The sequence below is a fragment of the Xiphophorus hellerii genome, chromosome 21 (assembly GCF_003331165.1).
Source record: "Xiphophorus hellerii strain 12219 chromosome 21, Xiphophorus_hellerii-4.1, whole genome shotgun sequence".
NCBI classification, from domain to species: Eukaryota; Metazoa; Chordata; class Actinopteri; order Cyprinodontiformes; family Poeciliidae; genus Xiphophorus; species Xiphophorus hellerii.
Genome location: NC_045692.1, coordinates 22520167 through 22543227, shown reverse-complemented (window position 1 = coordinate 22543227; position 23061 = coordinate 22520167). Strand labels below are relative to the sequence as shown.

General features: G+C 38.3%; 1 protein-coding gene across 1 annotated transcript in view; it reads right to left on the bottom strand.

Moving 5' to 3' along the window:
• The window catches only part of LOC116711452 (cadherin-6-like), a 95402-nt gene that overhangs the window by 37480 nt on the left and 34861 nt on the right, over positions 1 to 23061 (bottom strand). Inside the window, exons 2-3 of the mRNA XM_032550771.1 lie at positions 19299 to 19668; positions 3740 to 4034 (exon numbers count right to left, since the gene is read on the bottom strand). Of these exons, the coding sequence (XP_032406662.1) occupies positions 3740 to 4034; positions 19299 to 19526 (523 nt within the window). The 5' untranslated portion in view covers positions 19527 to 19668. The remainder of the gene's footprint in view (positions 1 to 3739; positions 4035 to 19298; positions 19669 to 23061) is intronic.

The window sequence follows — 23061 nt, the reverse complement described above, 5'->3', positions numbered from 1 at the left end:
ATTGACAGAAACCAATGTTAACCTACACTAATGTTAATCCCGATAAATCACGCATCCCTTACACTTTTTTTCTTCATCTCTAGCAGAACCCTAGCAAACATAGTTTTGGATGTTTAATGTGATAAACTGTAGAAAAGTTAAAGCGGAGCGGTGAGTATTTGTGCAGGTGAACATTTGTGATCCAGTTTCTCTTCCAGAAAGAACAAAGGGAGACCGTTAGCCAAGCGCTAGCTCCCAAACGGCGCCTTGCGGGCCAAGTGTTGCCTCATTACATGCAGAGGGAAATTAATTGAGTAGAAATATTTAATGGCAAAGTGCTATAAATACAGAATTGTGCAACAGAAGAAGAGAGCGACCTGATGGAAGTTTGCTAATTTGATGTGAGCCGAGGCGAAGGGAGACGTTAAAACCAGAACCGCCAGACTGAGGCGCAGCTCGGCGGCGGTTCAGGGAGATTCTCCAGGAAGTTCAGCGAACCCTGATCGCTAATACCTCTGACAATGGAATTAGACTCAAAGAGGCTTTTTTCTGTCACAGATCCACATCAGTCACCTTTAAATCTTTAAGTCAGGAGCGATCACATCACAGGATTTTCTTCTTCTGCTGCTGCTTTTTTCTCTGCCTGTAATCGTCCGCGCGCAGAGTTGCCAGGTCTGACAGTTTCCAACCCAAAAAAGACTTAAAACCCCCCAAAACGTTGATAGCGCCAGATATAGTCATTTATATAAAATAAGTCCAAGAACACTGAATTTATTAAAGGTTTTGTGCTTTTCTGCCTGTCACAATACTAATTTGCCCCAGAAATTATTATGATAAACAATAATATTGTTGTTTTGAGACCATTTTCAAGTGGTATAATGGTAATAATGACATAATAATGCAAGAACAGGTTATAAAGAGCAATAAACTTTCAATCCCAATGAACATTTAACACTGAGACTGGAAGAAATGTCCAAAATAAATAAACAAAGCAATAAAAATGACAAATAAAATTAATTATAATGTCTCTGTAAACAAAACTGTTCTTTAAGCACCACACTACAAAAATACAAAATCTTGCCAAGTATTTTTGGCTTAGTGTTTAGCGTACACTTGAAATAAAACAAAACTAACTTATATATAAGCTTTCAGCAACATATAGGCGTATTTTAAGTCGATAATCCCTTATTATTGATGAAAAAGTACTAGTTCCACTGGCAGATTATTTGAGTTATAAAATGGGAAAAAACATCTTGCTATAAGTGAAATGAACTGCCAATGCAACTTATACTTTTTCATCAATATTAAGGAATTATTGACTTAAAACAAGTTCCTATTTGTGGTTATATAGTTATTTAAGAATTAGTTTTGTCTTATTTCAAGTGTAGTAAGAAATTTGCACCAGAAACTAAACCAAAAACACTTGGTAAGATTCAGGCTGAAGACTTTTGTCATCCAGTTTTTGTTAGAAAGAGAAAAACAATAAATCATGCAAACGGAAACAAATTTATCCTGCGATTAACTGATTAATTGCTCATTATTTGGACAGCGCCATCTCCTCCTTTCTAAACAAAAAAGGAGCCCAGGTTTGATCAACCTGTGTTCATTGTGGCAACGCTGTCCGCAGCAATAAAAGCGAAAGCGAGTGTCACTTTAGTCTCAACGCAGTCACTCGTGAACACATGCTCTGCCATGCGCTGACATCACACCTCGCCTGTTGCCATGGGCACCCGTGCTGCCCTCAGATAAGTGCCGGCCCTCTCTCACTCGGGGTCGCTGAACCGAGTGACAACTGTGTCACATGTCTGACCGCAGTCGCCCCGAGACACTCTTCTTATGTTTTTCATGCTGCTATCGATTGGGAGCCTTTCTGTGTTGTTTATCTATATTCATGAGCCGCTTTTAGAGCCAGAATTAAACTTTCATTCAGAGGAGAGTGACGGTGCAAATGGTGCGGCTTCAGGAGCCGCAAGGATTAAAATCCACACTTCTCTGCAGTGACACAGCCGACAGTGCTGCTAATTAAATTCAATTAAATTCTGCTTTAATAGACTACAATACTGTGTTTAAAAGATTATCTGCTGCAGCGGCTGTTTAGTCTGGTCTCCTCGACGCTCGTTTAATTAGACGTGCTCTCTTTGTTGAGTTGGCGTCATTATGATGATTGATCAAATCCCACTGATCCGCAGTTTTATAACATCTGAATCATAATCCTGTTAATGCAGCTCAACCTTCACCTGAGTAAATGTTGATCAATTTAGGTTTTTACCAGTCGGTCGCAGCAAAAGCTTCTGCACAGACAAAAAGACTTGCAGGATATCATGAAATATTAAGGAATAGGACTCATATATGCAATCTGTTTGTTTTGGTAGAGACTATGCTAAAATATATTAATTTATTCCCACAAATTCAAGTTCATTTCCATGAAAATTTCTAATACCGTCCGCAAGACTCGGTTTCATTTGGGACCAAAGTTGCAACATTTGTTACATTTTTAGCTGCTGCTGGTCTCTTTCACACTGTGCTGAGTCAAACAATTTAAAGTCTTTGAAAAACCTGTTCCCCTCCTCACCTGTGGGGGCGCTGCACAGAGAACCACTGAAGAAGGTGACATGAAACGTAACTTCTTGCAACTTCTTTAGCATCAGATTTTAGTCTATAGCTAAAGACCATGAGTCATTTCTCTGTAGTTCACTTCCTGCTTTGGAGCGGTATCTGGCCCACTTGGTGTTCACATACGCATTCAAACAGCACCAGAGTTCACTTCAACCAAACCGAGTTCAAGGTTTGTAGGTGGACAAGAGTTTACATTTTTGGTTCACATCCTGAACGACAGCTCATCGTTAGGGCTGGGTTTCCTGCAGGAATTGTACTACAGAGCAGGGCATTCTGGGTAAATGCAACCAAAATAAACAAATGTCTAGCATTGGTGCGAAAAAATGTGTTGTGGTCTTTAGCCAAAGACTAAAGAGAAATCCTACCGCCACTAAAATCTGATCCTACTTAATTTTTGTGTACATTTTCTGAAGAAGTAGGTTGAGATCAGTGTCTTCTTCAGAGGTTTTTGTGGTGCTTCCTTTAATGGTTTGTGGTGCAGTGCCCCCACAGGCGAGGAGGGGAACAGGTTTTTCAAAGGTTTTGGATCATTCAAAAGTAGCTGAAAATAGAACAAATGTTTCAGCTTTGGTCCCAAATCAAACCGAATCTGCCAAACTGTGAAACCATCTAAACCAGAGGTGTCACACTTTTTTTTTTTTAATTTCTTGAAAAAACAAGAAAATTAATAAGTTTGAGAAAATAGAAATTTGCTAGATTAATCCCAAAAATTCTCTACAAAAGAATTGGAAATTTCTGAGGTCAAACTCAAAAATTGTAAGCCTCAAGTCTCAGAAATTTTCTAGAACAAACTTTGACATTTCTGAATTTGGAAAGTTGAACATTTGATACCGAAAAAAAAATAAAAAAAATTTGAGATTAATCTCAGAAATCTTCTAGAAAAAAACTGAAAAGTTTGACGGAAGTTTTGACTGTTGGATTTTTTTTTTACTTTTGAACTCAGAAATGTCCAAGTTTTTCCTACAAAATTTCAGAAGTTAATCTAAATACTTCCGAGTTTATCTGGCAATTTTTTTTAACTTTTCAAACTCAGGAATGTCCTTGATTTTTCTAGAAATGTACTCCTCCCTGTTTTTTCCCCATCTACACCGGCCCTAATCCCCCGCCAGACGAACCCGAGGCCCCGGGGGTTTGAGAAACGTACCGACGTCGGACATCTCGGCCACCTGGGCGATGTACGGGTCCTTGGTGAAGCGCGGCTCGTTGTCGTTGATGTCGTGGATCTTGATGATGAACTCGGACTCGCCCTCCAGCGCCTCGTTGGTCAGCCGGTTGACGGCCTTGGCGTGCAGGATGTAGTAGGCCTTCTCCTCGCGGTCCAGCCTCTTGGTGGCGTGGATGTCGCCGGACTTCTCGTCGATCTTGAACAGCGTCCCGGCGCCCTCGCCGGTGAGGACGTAACGCACGCTGCCGTCTCCTCTGTCGCCGTCCGAGTGGAGCTACAAAACAAAGCAAAAGCATTTCAAATCGGCAACAGCACACTGCAAAAACACTAAATCTCACCAAGTAGTCTTGGTTTTCTTGGAGATACAGTGGTTCAAAATGTTATCAAATTTTAATGTATTTTATATCAAAAACCAACACAAAGTAGCACATAAATGAGAAATGAAAAGAAAAGGAAAACAAAACAGATAACCAATATAGAATTCAGAGCAAATTATTTCATTTTGAAGACACCTAATTAATAAATAGATTAAATTATTGTCATTACAAATAGAGCTGTTGCACAGTGGTGCTCAGAAATGATGGCCAAAGGGGGCCAAGGCCCGTTTGGAAACTTATTTATTGTTGTCTAGTTTCTAAACCTGTTATAATGAAAAAATACTGAAATAATCTAATAATAAATTAAAATGAGCTTAACTATGATTCTGATTATGTGTGGCTTTTATTTACGTTTTCTTTTTTAAAATTGTGTTTTATTTTGGATATTTAAAATATCTTCTAGTTCTAGTTATGTTCTTTACAAAATTAAAGTTTAATAGTCTTTGTGAGATAAAACTTGCATTTATTATGCCATTATTAAAATATTACTTGAAAACAGTGTTAAAACAACATTATACTATTTTGTCCTGTAATATTTGTTATCATGACAGGCTGACTAGTTTCTAGTGCAAATATGTAATAACTAATAACAGAGTAAATTTTCAGAATGATATAGGAGGTTGGTTTAAGTAGATAATTTCTCAATATTAATAAAAAAAATACTTGATCCTTTGGCCGGTTATTTCACTTATAACAAGACATTTTTCCCTTATTATAGGTAGAACTACAACTTTTTCATCAATATTAAGGTATTATTGTCTTAAACTGAAAAGTTACTTGTAAGTTTTTATCAAGTGTACTAAGACAGAATCTAGATCAAAAATACTTTTGTGTTTTTGCAGTGCAGCAGTTTGTGTAATGCTCATTTTAATAAATTTCCACTTTGCCACTTTCTGCTGCTAATTGTTTCAAACTCAGCTTCGTGAGAGCTTTCACATTTGCTTAATTTGCTTTTATGAACACCAAGCTGCAGCTTTTTGAGAAGGAAAATAAAATTATCACCAGCTGCAAAAGGAAAATAAAAAATAAAAATAACAGTGAGAGAACTGGTTGACTGCTTGACTGACAGGGAATCTCTGTCAAAAACACATCCCTGCGATGAACACTTTGTACCAGAAACTGTCAGCAGAAAGCACTTTTCAAAGCAGAGTCGCACTTTTCAACGCGGCGCACACAAACATCAGCGGTCCGACCAATCTGGGCCTTGGCAAATAAACGCTGACAGCTTTGATCGAGCGTGTTTGGTGTCATTTAACAGATTCGTATCATCTTTAGTAAACTGTCACCGTGTTATGATGACACACGCTTCGTGGCTTCACCTCGCCTCTGTGAAAAATCTGCCACAAGAGAAGCTGCGTTCGCTGCCGCTGCGACTGTTGCACTCTTGTCGTCACGATCTCGGTCGTGGAGATTTTCACAACGCCGCCGTCGCTGAAAAAGCAGCCTACGCAAACCCAAAACTGGAAAGTAAATGCACTCTGATGGTTGAAAAACTTAAATAGCTCATTATAAAACAATAAATATATGTTGTTGAGCTCATACACTGCAAAAACAGAAACTCTTACCAAGTATTTATGTCTGGTGTCTAACACAAATATCTGAATAAACTTTAAAAAAGACAAAACTAACTAAAAAGTAGCTTTTCAGCAATTTATAGGAGCTTGTTTTATGTCAATAATTCCTTAATATTAGTGAAAAGGTGCAGATTATTGCACCTGTTACAATACATTTTTACTTTAAATTAAATAATCTACCAGTGGAACTAGTACATTTTAATATTAAGGAATTATTGACATAAAACGTGCTCCTATATTTTGCTGAAAAGTTACTTCTAAGTTAGTTTCATTTTATTTCAACTGTACTAATATACGTTCCAAAGCAGGGCAAGTTTATTTGCATAGCGCCGTTCATACAAGGTAATTTAAAACCATGTTTTCTTTTACAGGTAAAACAAAAACTAGCAGGTATTTAAACACAGCTATAGAAACACCATTCCAATAATCCAAACAGAAAAGAAACATTCTCATTATTCTGGTGTAGGCCCGGATTATATGGCTGAAAAATGTATCAGGATAAAATTGTTTACATTACAACGACATATGTAATGTTGTTTTGCTCAGATTTGACAAAGTTTTAAATGATTTAGGTCACCAATGTTTATTGAACAAGGCCACAGCAACAATGTATGAAAACCCAATAAATGCTCCTGTGCTAAAAAAAATAAAATAAAATATTGAAAAACTGATTACATTAAACAACTCTTGAGTTACGTTCACATTGGAGCCTGAAGTGACTCAGTTCCATTTCTTTCTTTGCCTTTATTTGACCTGAATCTGATCTTTTCATGAGTCTGAACAACACAGGTCGGATTTTTTCAAATATGACCCGGAGCAGGAACCCAGGAAATGTGGTTATAAATTTGACATCTGATCTTTTTATTTATTTATTTTTAGTTTATTTGGCAGGGACAGACACACATCGACATAGACAAACTGAACAAAACAGCAGTCCCATGTTTGCGTCATAGTGCTAATTCGCAGCACTTGTCCCTAGATGGGCTTTTAAAAAGTACTTCTAAAAGTTAAAATGATAATCATTTAAAATAGCACAGCATAACGTTGACGACATCTACAAACAGTGAAACATCAAAAATGGGTGCAGTTCTGTTTTTCACATAACCAGAGTTTTGTTTGTTTCTTGAACGTACTAAAACTGGTTACAGACTTTAAATCAACAGGAAGTGAGTTAAAACTGCAAATCCTCTCAAGGACAGGAGAGCACTTTGAGCAAAAGCGGTTCTTCGAAAGGGGACCTTACAATTTCCATCTGAAGCTGCTCTAGTAGATCTGCTATTGCCCTGCAGTCTCTGTATGCAATTGAAGAGGGAAGAGGGAAGTCTGGGCCTCCCTTCTAAAGCTGCTACCCCCGCAACCCGACCTCGGATAAGCGGAAGAAGATGGATGGATGGATGGATGGATGGATGGATGGATGGATGGATGTACTACAGTACAGACCAAAAGTTTGGACACACCTTCTAATTCAATGGGTTTTCTTTATTTTCATGACTATTTATAAGGCAAGAAATCCCACTTATTAACCTGACAGGGCACCTATGAAGTGAAAACCATTTCAGGTGACTACCTCTTGAAGCTCATCAAGAAAATGCAGAGTGTGTGCAAAGCAGTAATCACAGCAAAAGGTTGCTACTTTGAAGAAACTAGAATATAAGGGCTATTTTCAGTTGTTTTACACTTTTTTGTTTAGTGCATATTTCCACATGTGTTATTCATAGTTTTGATGCCTTCAGTGTGAATCTACAATGTCAATAGTCATGAAAATAAAGGAAACTCATTGAATTAAAAGGTGTGTCCAAACTTTTGGTCTGTACTGTATGTACATTAGATACTACACAAAAATACTTGGTAAGATTTTGTTTTTGCAGTGCAATTAAGTTCTATTAATTACAGTCCCACCACTACCATAGACATTATTATTATTTTTGTGTATTTATTTATTACATTTTACTTGGTTGAAGAAGTATTTTTGTCTCGTTTTTAGTACAAATATCTCAGTAAAGTCGAAATAAGACAAGTATATATAGACATAGCAGCTTGTTTTAAGTCAATATGCCTAAATATTGATAAAAATGACAGTTCATTACATGGGTAAAATATCTTGTTATAAGTGAAATAATCTGTCAGTATTTTTTATCTATATCAAATAATTATTGATTTAAAACAATTTATATTTTGCTGATAAGTAACTTGTAAGTTTGTTTTGTCCAATTTTAAGTGTAATAAGATGTTTAAACTAGATTTGACAAAAATAAAACAATTTCCCAGGAGGGCCATGGCCCCCCTAACCCACCATTTAAGGGCACCACTGCCTTTAAAGCCAGAAATAAAACAGCTGCATTAATAATGAGATTAAATTACAAATTCTTGACTTTTTAAATGAAATTACTTTATTTTTCAGTTGTTTTGATTTCCATTTCACATTTTTTGTGTCGGTTTATCCCAATAAAACACGATAAAGTACCGTGATAAAACGATGAACCACTGCTTCTCCCTCTCCACATGAACACCAGCTTAGCATGCGCTGACATTTTAATTCCTCCACCAAATCCCCCTTAACATATTTATCTCAGAGAACTCATCAAAAGCTCGTCCAGCCCCCTTTTCCTCCTCCTTCACCCCGCTTCAATAATCATGAATATGATAATTATAACTTCACGGAGGGTCAAAATGTTTGCAGACACAATAAACTAAAGAGACGGTTCGATTCTGGCATCTCTTCCCGGTTTTCAGTGTGACTTTCTGCCGCCTTTGGCCCAAACCGAGGACAGATCGAGGGTGGAGATACTTGCGTCGCGTTTGGGTCACGTGGGAATCAAAGTCTCCCCGTCTCATCATATATTAAAAAGCTTTTCATCGCAGGTGCTGGGAGGCTTTACTAATTCATGGAGTTTTATCGGGCCTGGCACACGCGAGGCCAACAGCTTTCTGGATTAGAGTATTTAACACTGTTTTGTTCGGCTGCCTAACCGTCCTCAGCCGAGCGCGTCGCAGAGTTTCACCACGTTTGGATTAGGATCTCGACTGTTTCATTCACCGTCGCTTTGAATCCTGGCCAGAGAGACTCTTCTCTGCAAAAACACACAATCCTATGGGTCGAGTTTCTAGTGGAAGAAGGCAAAACTGACTTATAGATAACCTTTCAGCAAGAAATAAATATTTTACATTGACGTGATTTATTGTTTTTCTGTTTTCTCTCTCTCTTTCTACCCAAACTGCTCTTCCGTTTGGTGCTTTTTTCTTTCCAGAGACTTCATGATTCATTTTATTTGTCGTTTTGTTGATTTATTTTGGATATTTGAGATGTCTTCCAGCTCCAGTTGTTAAATGTTCATTAGAGTTTACTGATCTTTGAAAATGTATTCATGCTATATTACCGTTATATTAATTGAAAATTGTCTCAAAACGACTATATTATGATTTTTGGCGATAACTTCTGGAATAATTTATCATCGAAAATACAGTTTTCTGGAATAAACTTCCAGAAAACTGGAAAACGACTGAAACACTGAGTTCCTTTAAATCTAAGAACTCACCTGTTTAGAGCTGAAACACAATCAATGAAACATTAATCAACAATCTGATTTGTAACGACAGTTAGAAAATGTAATGACTTTTTATTTTGTGTTTTTATGATGTAAAGCCCTTTGAGCTGTCTCGTGGTTGAAATTTGATTAATTTAACTGATTGATTGATCCAGCAAAATGTCTTATGCGACAGGCCTAAACTTGGGAGCTTGTTTTGGGTCAATAACTCCTTACTATGGATGAAAATAAGCGGTTCCACTGGCAGATTATTTCACTTATAACATGGGAAAAATCTCTTGTTATAAGTGAATTAAACTACCATATTAACTAGCACTTTTTCATCAATATTATTGAATTAGTGACTTAAAATGAGCTCGTATAAGTCACTTGTAAGTTAGTTTTATGTTATTTGAAGTGGAATAATAAATTTGCACTAAAACTGGACCAAAAATACTTGGTAGGATTTAATTTCCTTTGCAGTGCTCTGCAGCGGGAGAATATTCTGCTTCCAAACACAGACTGGGTTGGCTGAAAACAATCCACTTCAACTTTATTATCTTCCTCCCTCTGTTATAGCTGCAATGTCCTTTTCTATGATTGTCTATCAAGCTGCCTATCTCTGCCTGCACGACTGTTCAGTTAATAACCATCGAGTCGTCTCCTTTGGGCTGAGATGCGAGGTAGACAGTGTTACACGCGCCGTGTCGGCTGTCATTTCTATGGAAACAGAGAGATCTTGAGGTTTTGAAGAGTTCCTCCTCATTCTCTGTGAAAGATATTACAAGACAGTTCAGAGGATCCAACTCCAACGCCTGCTGCTGTGACCCCGTCCCTCCCAGCTGCCCACCTTGCTGGTGAGAAAAAAGTACCGCTGGCCTTCTCCTCAAATTAAGAGGAGGAAGAAGAAAAGAAACTTATGTGGAAATCAATGTGGCAGCCCAATGTGCATTCACAATGGCCCTTTGATCAATTTATATTGAAAATACAATTAAACTGTCACAGGGGGAGAAAAGAAAGTCACATGTGCTTTCAGTGTGGTCACCAAAAGGTCCCGGCACATCAATAGCCTGCTTTTTCTCCTTTGCCCCCCAATGGTCCCAAATTGTTGTAAAAAAAGGCAGAGAACATGACGCTATATCCATTAGCACTGTGGGTCTTAGTCTTTTCAAGACAGAGAGACAGTAAAAAGAAAGCACCATCTCATTAGGTCACCGTGTCGATAATAAAACTTCAATTTTATAAGAAAGGAAAGTATGAGGAGAAGACTGCAGCTAACGGGTTGCTAGCATACGTTAGCGCATCTTAGCTTAGAAAAATGAAATAAATAAACACAAACTAAGAGCGCATTAGTTTCCTTGGAGCATTATAGCTTAGAAAATATTCACTAATCAACGTTTTATTAGTTCACCTTAGAATAAAAAGTTTTCTAGCTAGCATATTTTCACAGTATTAGCTAGAAGCTGTTTAGGTTTGCTAGCTGTGCAAAATCTAATATTGACGACGGCATATTTGGCGCAGTGGTAGATATTTTAAAAAAGGAGTAAATGAACAAGATTAGTTTCAGAAATTTTCTAGAAAGAAAGTTGAGTCTGACAGTTTGAAAATTTTCTAGAAAGATCTCAGAAATTTTCTCAAAAAATTTCCTAAAGTCAAAAACTTAGAAATGTTCATGTCTTTTCCAGTAAATGTCTGAGATTAAATCTCAAAATTTTTGAGTTTTTTGGCTACACTGCCCATAATACGCTGTCGTAAATATTAGAGTAAAAAGTGAAACATGGAGAAAACTTAACAACTACTTAGCTTTACACGTTTAATGCATACTAACCTGGCACACAGTCCACTGGCTTACCAAATAAAAAGACTGAATCTAGTGAATGGCTAGCTTAGCTTTGTGTATATTAACTTAAGTAAAAAGAGGCTAGCAGCTAGTTAGCATACTTAAAGTTTGAACATTTTAGATTGAAGATAAAGAACGTTCAATAAAACTACTTGCTGCTGGCTAGCTTTGCAAATTCTTAGCATATCTAACATTACAGTAAAAAGTTCATTATGTAGCGTAATTTTACAGTATTACCTTAGAAATTAAGATAGGGAGAATTAAAGTTAGCTTTACTAACTTTGTAAAGTCTAATATTAGAGTAAAAAGTAAACTTTGGAAACAACTTTAAATGTTTAATGCATCCTAACTTGTCAAATTGCTAATTAGCTTAGCACAGAAAGAAGGAAAAGCTAGTTAGCATATTTTAAGGTACAGTAAGAAAGGTCAATAATGCTACCTGATGCTGGCTAGCTTAGCATATTCTTAGCCTATGTAACTACAGTAAAAATTGCATTCAGTAGCATAATTTTACAGAATTAGCTTAGAGGCTCAATAATCCTTAATATTGAAGAGAAAGTGATATTTCCACTGGCAGATTACTTCACTTATAACAAGACAGTTTTCCTATGTGAAATATTATGTCATTTGTACTAGTACTTTTTTAAAATCAATATTCAAGAATTATTTACTTAAAATAAGCTCCTGTATTCTGCTTTATAGTTACTTGAAAGTTAGTTTTGTCTAATTTCAAGTGTACTAAGATATTTAATAGACTAAAGATTTTGTGTTTTTGCAGTGTAGGAATATATAATATTAATACTGTTTCTTTTTGTACTCATCTAAAAATGCAATTACCAAAACCACCCATAATTTAATAGGTGCTGATTCAACTTCTATAAGTAAAGTGACCATTTTTGGGGAATAAATTTTTAATAATTTTATGTTTTTAACTCAAAAGTTGAGGTCAGAGGATTTGCTCGAGTTGTATCAATTAAAATTTATGTCACGAATCGTGAACCGTCGTTCTTTTTAGAGAATACTTGGAGCATTTGCAATTGCAAACAGGTGTTTACCTTCTGAGAAAATGAGAGGTATTATTTCCCCTGGTTTGCATTTCTTTCACAGCAAAAACATTCGTATCTCTTCCCACATGCTTCATCCTCCAGTCTGAAGAGGGCTGAAGAGTGAAGTGGTGCTCATCAGACATCTGTGCGTGAGAACTTATCAGGGAGCCGTCTTTGTTTGTGAAATTAATCAGCTCTGAGTGCAGCAAATGTTAGCGCAGGCTCGATCTGGCCACCATTTGTGCTTCACTCGAGTTCGGCCAAAAGAGATGGCACTGGAAACGGCCTGCTTAGGGCAATTAGCCAGTTAGCCTTTAAGGCCACGTGTCAAGAACTGGCTGCCTTTGTCGTAGCCAGATGGTAGCCTCAGACCGAGCACAAAAATAGCCCCCGTCGAATAACGACTGCTGACGTGGAAACAACTCCAGGTCGAAGGTGAAATGTCAGTTAGCACATATTTGTCTCCCCCAGGAGGTTTAGCATCTTTTGTTTTTGTGTCACGTCTGAACGTAGAAGCAGTTTGAGCGCGGTCCTGCACCAAAGCATATGCAAACTGCAGAAGGTCCTCCAGTCACACAAGGAGCTACAAGAGCTTTTGATGCAAATGAAGCGATCCCATCGCGATGCGCGGGTCACGTTAAGCGGTTATGTTGCTTTAGTTTGAAGTTTCACAACATCAAAGTCTGAACAACAGCAGCTGGTTAGCGTTTGTGGGAAGCTGCATTTATTAAAGGTGCCCCATCACTCTTCCTTGAACAGGCTACAATAGAATGATGGTCTATACAAAACATTTTTTACACAAAATCATTCTTAGTCAGAATGAGCTGCTTATTTAAATCAGAATAAGCTGCTGCTGGTGCTGGCCACGCCCTCCAACTCAATTTTTACACTCCCATGTGAAAATGGCTGCAACAGATGAGCAATTATACAACCGTACATCTTTGAAAAGAATTAGTAGAGCCTCCTGCACAACCAACAAGAATACAGCAAGTGGTTTCTGGATGGTAAGTCAACAACAAAACACCTGTATTTTCCAGCAGTCATTGTAAAATCAGCCAACCAAACGAGCTAGAGCTAAGCTCGTTGCTAGGTAGCGAGCTGGGCTTGGCTGGGGTTGCTAGGTAACAGAGCAGTGTCCGTAGAATGTGACTCAACATTCAGAAAGTATTTAAAACGGATCGTTTTCCATAACTTTTTACCAAAAAATGACTGTGAGTCGTTTTTAGCACTTGGACTGTTCAGACGCAGTAGAAACCCAAATGGACGAACAAAAACAAACAAAATGTGAATTTTAAAGGAGTGATTCTCACTCCTTTAAAGAGAGAACCTCGAATCCAGAAGTGCTGTAGCTTTGCTCGAGTCTCGTTTTCCAGATATCAAAAAACATTAACCTACTGGAAAAAAGAAGTCGGGTGTTTTTTTTTTAAGCACTTGGACTGTTTTCAGAATCAGAAGAAACCTAAATGTAGGTTCAAACAAAGCAAAACCAATAATAAGAACTGAACTACAACCTAGAGGAGATTTGCCTACATCTACATAAACCTACCATCAACCTCTGTTTACATTTATCAGGCAAAACATCCTGTAATGAATTAGCTAAATACAACTCCACTTAGTTATTAGTTACTAATTGCATTTACGCAGACGCTGTTGGTTTCTGTCAGAGAAAAAGTTACATCCACACTGTTGATCACACTGAAAAAACGCAAAATCTTACCAGATATTTTGGTCTAGTTTATATGCAAATATCTTAGTGCACTTGAAATAAGACAAAACTAACTAATATAGTTTGTTTTACGCCCATAATTCTTTAATATTGATAGAAAAATTATGAGTTTCAAAGGCAGATTATTCACTTCACTAAAACTTTTTCATGAAAATCAAGGAATTATTGACAAAAACAATCTCCTGTAAAATTACTTCTAAGTTAGTTTTGTCTTATTTCAAGCGTACCAAGATATTTGCACTAGAAACTAAACCAAAAATACTTGGTAAGATTTTGTTTTTGCAGTGTAGTAATTAAAATGAATGAAAATGGAATAAGTTCAAATTATAATATTAAAATATGAAGAGTTAAAATAGATCGACGGAGTATTAGAGGAATACTAATAAAAAATAAAAAAGTAAAATTATGAGAATAAAGTCATAATATGAAGAGATCAAAGTTATGAAATTAAATTTATGACTTTATTCTAACAGTTTTATTTTCTGTTTTCTTAGCATGGCCCTAATTCTCTGTCGTAAAAATGTTTATTTTTTTGACAAAAAAGTCAAAAAAGTTTTGTAACTTAGTGAGATTTTCTTCATTTGTTGTTGTTTTTTTCACTACATTTCACAGAAAATGCTAAACTTATTTTCCTTTGTTTTTAATTGTCATTTTAAAAAAAAATTGTTCAGACACGTGTTAGCGGAAACCTCAAGCGAACCGTGAATAAACGCGCCTCAGAAACAGGTGAAATCACGGCGAAAATTACCGGATGTGTTGCCGTTTCTCGCTCCACACCCAAACTCCTCCTCAGACAGACGTCACCGTGGAAACCGCCCAGCTCAGAAACATATCGGCTAATCAACAATCACCGCCAGGGCGCCGCCGCCGCAGGGCGCCATGTTGCATCGCGTCGCAAACTCCTTGCCTCTCTGCAAGGTGAGCAGCTGATAATGAGGGACGCATGAACACAAAACAACAACAAAAATCACAAACAAGCCCCTTCCCTCAGGTTTCCTGAGTCACGCAGGACGGGGAGGCGCACCGCGTCTGCGCTCATCAACCTCTCTTTGTCTTTCCTGTGAGTTGTAAGCGGTAGCTGCAGGCGGCTGTTTGCATGTTGCACCGGTGTTTGTTTGTTTGCATGCAGAGCGCGCAGCTCTCTTTGCAAGGGACTGTGTAGAGCAGTCTACCCAGCAGGCCCAGAACCACTGGGGCCTATCAGAGGCTGTAAATACTTTATGAGATATGATAGTGCAGCACAAACACTCCTCAACCACAGGCCATTAACCGTTTTCAGTGGATATGTGCCCTTTGGTAAAGTAAGAAATAATGAAATAAACAAACACTCCCTTCCCCCGGTGACAGCGCAGCTCCTCTGAGAACGCCGCGCGGCTCGACTGCTAATGAGAGCCGCAGTTCGCTTCCTCTACTTCACCAAAATTAAATAAAAAAACTCATCAGCTAATAAAGCAAGATTACCAGCAACTAACTCCTAAAATTACTCAGAGTCTCTTTAAATCCTGCGGGCAGGGCCGTGTCTAGGTTCTCTTCTACGGGGGCCAAGAAGGGGAACTGCAGTCTTAGATTGGATCAAAATTTGAACAACTAGTAACACTGGAAAACAGTTTTTGTCCAGTTTCCAGTGCAAATATCTTAGTACACTTGAAATAAGACAAAACAAGATTACAAGTAACTTTTCAGAAATATGTAGGAGATTGATTTAGCTAAATAATCTCTTAATATTGATAACTGGAATTAGAATTTTTTTCATCAATATTTATGTAATATAAGCTCCTAAATCTTCTGAAAAGTTGTTTGTAAGTTAGTTTTGTCTTATATTAAGAGTACTGAGATATTTGTACTTGAAACTAGACACAAATACTTGGCAAGATTTTGTATTTTTTGCATTGCATCTATTTTCATGTATTTTCTATTGTCACATTCTTATGAAATAAAAAAGAAACAATAATAATAAAAAAACGGAATAATTGCAGTTGTAAAAGGACAAAAGGAGCATTTCAAACTGCTCGATAAATTGTTCTGCAGGCTGAAGCCACGCCTCTTCCTGCAAGTCCTGATCGAATTGTCCAAATTCCTTCTTTCTTTCCCAACTGTCTTTGTTAAGATTGTTCAGAACAAGATTGAAATTTCATCTGTTAGCACTTCACAACTCTATAAAGAAACGGCAAAAAGAAGGGAGAGGCCGCAAACAACAAGAGGCAGGATGCTGTAATTCAAGTGTGGTTTCTTCATTCAGTCTAACTCAAAGTATCAAGAGCTGCCCTCTTGTTCATAATAACCTGCCATTGTGTTGTTTCCAGTTCATTTTTGGGCACAAACAAAGCCCGTTTTTGTCCCGCGCCGCGCTCCCCTCGTTGATGTGATGTCACTCATCATGACAAAAGCCGTTTTCTTTTGTGCTTCTCCAGATTTTCCTCCCGGAAAGCGTCGGCCTCCCTCTACCTGAGGACGCAGATGCGCCCAAGTCGAAAGCCGCTCTCCCTCTTTAAGAGCTCCCCGCCCGTACTTCATCTGGCAATTAACGAACTGTAATTGCAATCAGAAAAGATGCAATCCTGCGGTAAAACTGGATACTGGAGCAGACAATGAGGGAAAGCATCCAGCTGCACGTACTCAGAGAAAAACGCAAGTGCCGGGGTCTTGATTAAGTATGCGGCTGGAAGGTTGGTGCTTAAGTGGAGATGGCCTCTCAGGCCGCGGCCTCTGGCTCTCTAAATGTACACCACACTCTGATAATCCATTCTTCTTCTGCTATTAGTCGCTTTACGAGCTCAAAGGACGAGTGGCACATCAATCACCGGCCTCTAAAGACAAAGTGGTTTGATCAAGCTTTGTATTTACATTTGATCTCCACTCACTCAATTTCTTTTTTTTGTGGCTGTAATCCTTTTTGTCCAGGACTGAAAGTCAACCTTTAGCCGGGGAGGACGTATGTTGCAGAATCTCATTTGGTTGGATGACTCTATCCTCAGCAGAGACGCGATTGGAATGCAAAGCGCCGAGTCCATTCAACTCCCAGCACAAAACCGCCTTTCTTCCCCCCCGCTCCGTCTCCCTGACCTTGCCACAACGCTCCACAATCGCCTCAATTACAGTAGATTGGAAGAGGAGGCCGATAGCTTGACTTCCGCTCTGCTGCATGTAAAGCAAGCATTATATCGCCCAATTTCTTGTACACAACCCAAATCCCCCCCCCAAAGCTTCCCTGCCAATGATATCTGGGTCGACAGCGAGTTTTCATGAGGCCGGACCGGATAATACCTTCAGAGGAAGTTATTTTTGACTTGATGTGAGCAGAAATGACACGAAGCAAGCAGCCAGTGGAAAGCGACTTGGACAAGAAACGGCAAACAAAGCCTCAGGATGGATTGAAGGACTGAACGACAGCATCGCGTCACGTCAGCCACCAGAAGACGGGCCGATCCCTGAAGTCTCAGGCACAAAATGGAGCCTTCGTTTGGCAGAGACTCTCCTCGGTCGACTTGGTAAAGCTCATTTAGTAGACTTGGTTCGATCCGGGACTTAAAATAAGACATTTGTTACATTTTCAGCTGCTGCGGTTTCTCCTTCACGCTACATTGTGTTGAACCTGAAAAACCTGTTCCCTTCCTGGCCTGTGGGGGCGCTGCACCAAGAGCTACCGAAGGAAACAACATGAAAACTTCAGAATAATGCACTGTAAACAATGTAAACAAAAAAGGAGAAGAGTCAGATTTGAGCATTTGTAGGGTTTCTCTTTTCTTGGGTGAAAAACAACGAGCAATTTCTCCTGCTAACGCTAGGCTAGCACGTTTGTTTTGGTTATATTTACCCAGAATGCCCTGTGCTGTAGTCCACTTCCTGCTTTTGGAGCGGTTTTCGGTCTAACTATTACGAGAAAGTGAAAATAGTACAAGAATAAAGTCTCAATATTACCAGAATGAAGTAGTAAATTTGTAGTAACTGCTACAGGAAAAGTAATTTTACCACTTCATTAAAATGAGAAAAATAAGAAAATAATTAACTTTTTAACACAACAGCATCAAATTCTTATCAGTATCAGGACTTTGTGAATCTATTTTGAAGAAAGAAAGGCACGTTTTCTGCTTCTTTATTCTGCTGATATTATGACTTTATTCTCTTAGTCTGGCCCTAATGATCTGTCTTACCCCTCTACACACAATATTGGGAATTTTTCCTAAATTAATAGAAAAAAGTGCCGCATTTCCACATATTTATCGAATTACTCAGATACTATTTTCTGAATAACCCAAAGTTAAAAGAAGAAATAGGTAGAAAAATGTCTCAGCTGAACCCTATAGGACAAAAACCACAGACTATTACAGCCAATACGTTGCTTGTTTTTTGCATTTTGAAACTAAAACCAACAGTTGTAAATATGCAAACTGTTTCAAAATTTAAAACGAAGCGCTTGCAGACAAAACGCGCTGCTGCAGCTGCTTTACTGACGGGAAGTTTGGCCTCCAACAAAAGAGCTGTCAGCTGAAATAATGGTACGGATTATAAAACTCCAGAAAGCAATTCAACCGCGTGAGGCGAAAAAATCTTAGTTGTTCCCACTCAGCTGTGTCTGAAGTTTGGAGCCGACAAAAATAAAATACAAGAAATAAATAAAAGGGATTGTAGAAATATGGAGTAAGGAAGACGTCAAAGTGTTGAGGCACGTCCACATTAGCTGACACAACATAGAGTTAAAACCAGATATTTACATTGACTGAATAGAAGACAACACTGCAAAAACACATTTCTGCAGAGTATTTTTGTGTAGTTTCTAGTGCAAATACTGTAGTTCACTTAAAATAAGACAAAAATAACTTTTAAGTAACTTTTCAGCCAGAAGTAACAGCTTTTCAAAGTCAATAATTTCTCAATATTGATGAAAAAAATACTAATTCCACTAAGTGTAAAACATTTTCCCATGTTTTAAGTGAAATAATCACTCAGCATGAAAATGGCTGCAAACAGATGCACAATTATACAAACGTACATCTTTGAACAGCATTAGTAGAGCCTCCTGCACAGTCAACAAGAATGCAGCAGGTGATTTCTGGATGGTAGGTCAAGAACAAAACTCTCTTCTTTTCCAGCAGCCATTGTAAAGCGCATACAGCAGTGAAACCAGATGACCAAACATGCTGGGGCTCAGCTTCGGTTGCTAGGCAACAGCACAGTATACATGGAGTGTGACATAACAATCAGGAGATTTTTTTAATGCTTTAACAAAAACATGTAGTTATTGCCAAAAAAAAGGTTAGGTGGGTTTTTTAGATTGTTTTTGGAAGCATTAGAGAACGAATTAGAAGCATAAAAAAGTACAAAATTTAACATTTGCATAATCGGTCCACTTTAAAACATACCAATTTATATTTTACTTTTTAAATTCAGTTTAAAAATAACAAAAAATAAATAAATAAAAAGCTGTGTTAAGGGAAACATGCAGAGATTTACCTTTCCCACGTACTGCATGTCTGTCCCAGTATACTCCTCCAGCAGAAAGAACTGGTTCCACATCCAGCCCCGTTTGGAGCGCCGGAGCGGGACTCCGTTGGCGTCCTGACCCGTCAGCCCTCTCCGCCCCCCTGTAGTCCTTCGCAGCGCCCTGAGGCTGCAGCCCGGACAGCTGAGCTGGACCACGGCCCACAGCATCATAAGAGCGCAGAGTCTCCTCCGATCCATAACCACAGCAGCAGCAAGCCTCAAACCGCCCCACTGGTTCGCATCCACCACTTCCTGGTCAGAGGATCAGCTCGCCTCTCATGCTGTGATCTGCTGAGGCAGGATGAGGCAGGACTCACGTTGGGCGGCAGTCAGTCAGCGCCTGGAACGAAAACACAGGCAAACAGGCTGTTAACGCAAGACGGGGAAGAAGCTTAAACTCAACTCTGATGGTTTTAAAGATGAAATTAAACAAAAATCAAGTTGAAAAGACCAAAATGTATCAGCTTTTCTTAAAAAATAAAAAAGAGATTAAGTATTTTGGTTAGTTTCTAGTGCAAATATCTAAGTACAATCACAATAAGAGAAAACTAACTTACAAGTAACTTTCCATCAACAAACAGAAGCTTGTTTTAAGTCAATAATTCCTTAAAACTGATGAAAAAGCATCAATTCTAGTGGCAGATTATGTCACAAAACGTCTTGTTATGAGGTGAAAAATTCCCCAAACTCAATTTTTACATTCATACATTCAATGGCTGCAGATAGATGCTCAATTATACAACTGTACGTTTTTGAAAACCGTTAGTAGAGCCTCCTGCACAACCAACAAGAATGCAGCAAGTGGTTCCGCAAAACATTTGTCTTTTCCAGCAGCCATTATACAGCAGTAAAACTAGCTGACCAAACATGCTGGAGCTCAGTATGTGTTGCTACAGTAGATAACAGCACAATTCCTAATGGGAGGTTTTTGAAATGGCTCATTTTCCACACACCAAAAAACATGAACTTGTTGCCAAAAAAGTTTTGACCTTAAATATCAAAATGTTTGAAATGTGAATTTTCATAATATTTTCTCTTTAAGGAATAACTAACCAGCTCTCATTTCTTGCTGAAAACTTCCTCATAAGTTAGTTAGTTTAGTTGTATCTCAAGGGTGCTAAGATAAGAAACTAGACCAAAAAAAATGGGTAAAATTTTGTGTTTTTCCACTGTGGATTTAGAAATTCTTCAGATTTTCTGTTTGCCACTGAAAAATCCCATGATTCCACATTTAGTGCGATCAATTCCAACAGTATTTCTCAAAGCATTTCCGTTATGTTCGGCCGTCTACTCTCTCTTTATTTATCATGAAATATTAAATATTTAACTCAAGGCTAAAGGGAAACCTGGGACAGAAATGCTGAATCCCATCCAGAAGCTCCGTTATAGATCCAGGTTCTCAACTGACTGACGGCCGACTGAGAGCCGCATAGCTGGATAAATATCAGATTAGACGTTTTTCCTGTCAGCGTGTTGGACTTGCATCCTGTACAGCTGAATTAAACCCTGAACCCAAACCTTCTGCAGCGAACGGCTTGATGTGGAGCCCAGCGCTCCGTCTTTGTGCTTCTGACATGTTTCACCAACAGAATACAATAAAAACAACCAGAACTAATGCGGGTCTTCATAAGATGAATCTAAAGATGTAAATGCTTGAGACCAGATGGTAAATCCAGAACTAAAATATGCATTTCTAGGTAGCAATCCGGTAGCAACTGAAGTAGCATCTGGCTGTTTTCACACGTGACAGTCCGGTAGATTTGGTTTTATTTGGGAGAAAAACTGCAGCATATGTTGCATTTTTAGCTGCTGTGGTTCTGTTTCTCACTGCACTGAGTCAAATGAACCAATTCAGAAACCTGTTCCCCTCCTCGCCTGTGGGGGAGCTGCACCAAGAACCACTGAAGGAAACGGCATAAAAACCTCTGGAAACACTGAGTGTGACTTCCTTCTTTACAAAATGTAAACTGAAATAAACTGGTGTCAGATTTTAGTGGTTGGAGGATTTTCCAAAGACTTGTGGTCCATTTCTCTCACTAGTGCTAGATTCACGCGTTTGTTTTGGTTGTATTTACCCAGAATGCCCTGCGCTGTAATCCACTTCCTGCTTTTGGAGCGGTCTCCGGTCCGCTTGGCGTTCACATTTGAACTGCACCAGAGTTCACTTCAACAGCACCGAACCGAGGTTTGTAGGCGGAACAGAGTTCGTACAAGTTCAGTTATTAGATTATTTCACTTATAACATGACATTTTCCTACAACAGAGATTTAGGGCCATACTAAAAAAAAATAAGAATAAAACTTAAATTTATAAAATTAGGAGAAAAAACTTGTATAAAAATAAAGTACAAAAAAATACAAAAATAAACTTGTATGGAAATAAAGTTAGAATGGTGAGAATAAAGTCTTCATATTATGACTTTATTTTTGTAAAATAAACTTTACTTTATATTACAAAGTAAACAGTTTACTTGTTTATTTTAGAAGTAAATCTAAGAAAACTTAGATTTACTTACAATACTAGTGACTAGTAATACTAGTGATTACTATTACCATGATTTCTAAAGGTAATATTGCCATTACTAGTAAAACTAGTAAAAATTACTATTCTTGTATAAGTTTATTCTCGTAATTTTTATTTTTGTTTTTTTTATTAGAGTGGCACTAACATTAAACTGAAATAATTTGCCTCTGGAACTAAAACTTTTTCATTAATATTAAAGAATTATTCATGTAATATCTTGCTAAAAAGTTACTCTTAAGTTAGGTTTGTTTTATTTCAGGTGTACTAAAGTATTTGCAGTAGAAACTAGATGAAGATACTTGGTAATATTTTGTGTTTTTGCAGTGTAACTCTTTTCTTCTCCTCTCCTCTTCAGTCTGTCTGGCTCCGCTCCTGCATGCAGGTCAGGGTACTTAATTCATGTCCGGAGACATCCTTCCTACATGCCCAACACGGCGCGCCCGGACTGAACAGGCGCGATACGGCAGAGCGTTGGAAACGCGTTGGAAACGCGTTGGAAACGCTCCCCAGCCGACCAGCTGATAACCCTCCTCCCAAGCCGCAGCGGAGGAACGCTGGCTGCCTGGAAACCGCCCAACGTCCAGGAATAACGAGAACAAAACGAAACCCATGGCCGCTCCCCCCACTCCGTCCAGCATTATCCATCTTGTTCCACGTCCTTCTTCCACCTGCCAACAACTGGCCTCAAACAGTCATTACTTCCCTTATCCGCGCATGAATCCCACGGCTAACGCAGCCAGTTGTGCAGCTTCTCAGTTTGATTTTTGGGCCATTCAGGATTTCCTCTGCAGAGCTGCAGCTCGCCGTGAAAACAGGGAACTGGTTACCAGGACAAACATGTTTTGTACAAGTCTGTATTTTAATGAAATTGCAGCAATTTGCATCATATCCTGATGAAGTGGCAACAGAGACGACAAAGAGAAACCTCAGCAGCAGCAGCAGAAGAAATCCTTTAAAGAAAAACCATTTGCTGTTTTTCAGTTCTTCACTCGACCGCGATATTTATTCTACAATATGAGAAACACGGCTTTGATCACTGCAAAAACACAAAATATCACCAAGTATTTTAGTCTAGTTCCAATGCAAATATCTTAATTCATTTGAATTGAGACAAAACTAAATTACATCTTTTCAATACTGATAAATACTTATTACATGGCGAAAATAAATATTAGGGTATAGAAAATAAAAATAAATTATTCTTGGAATT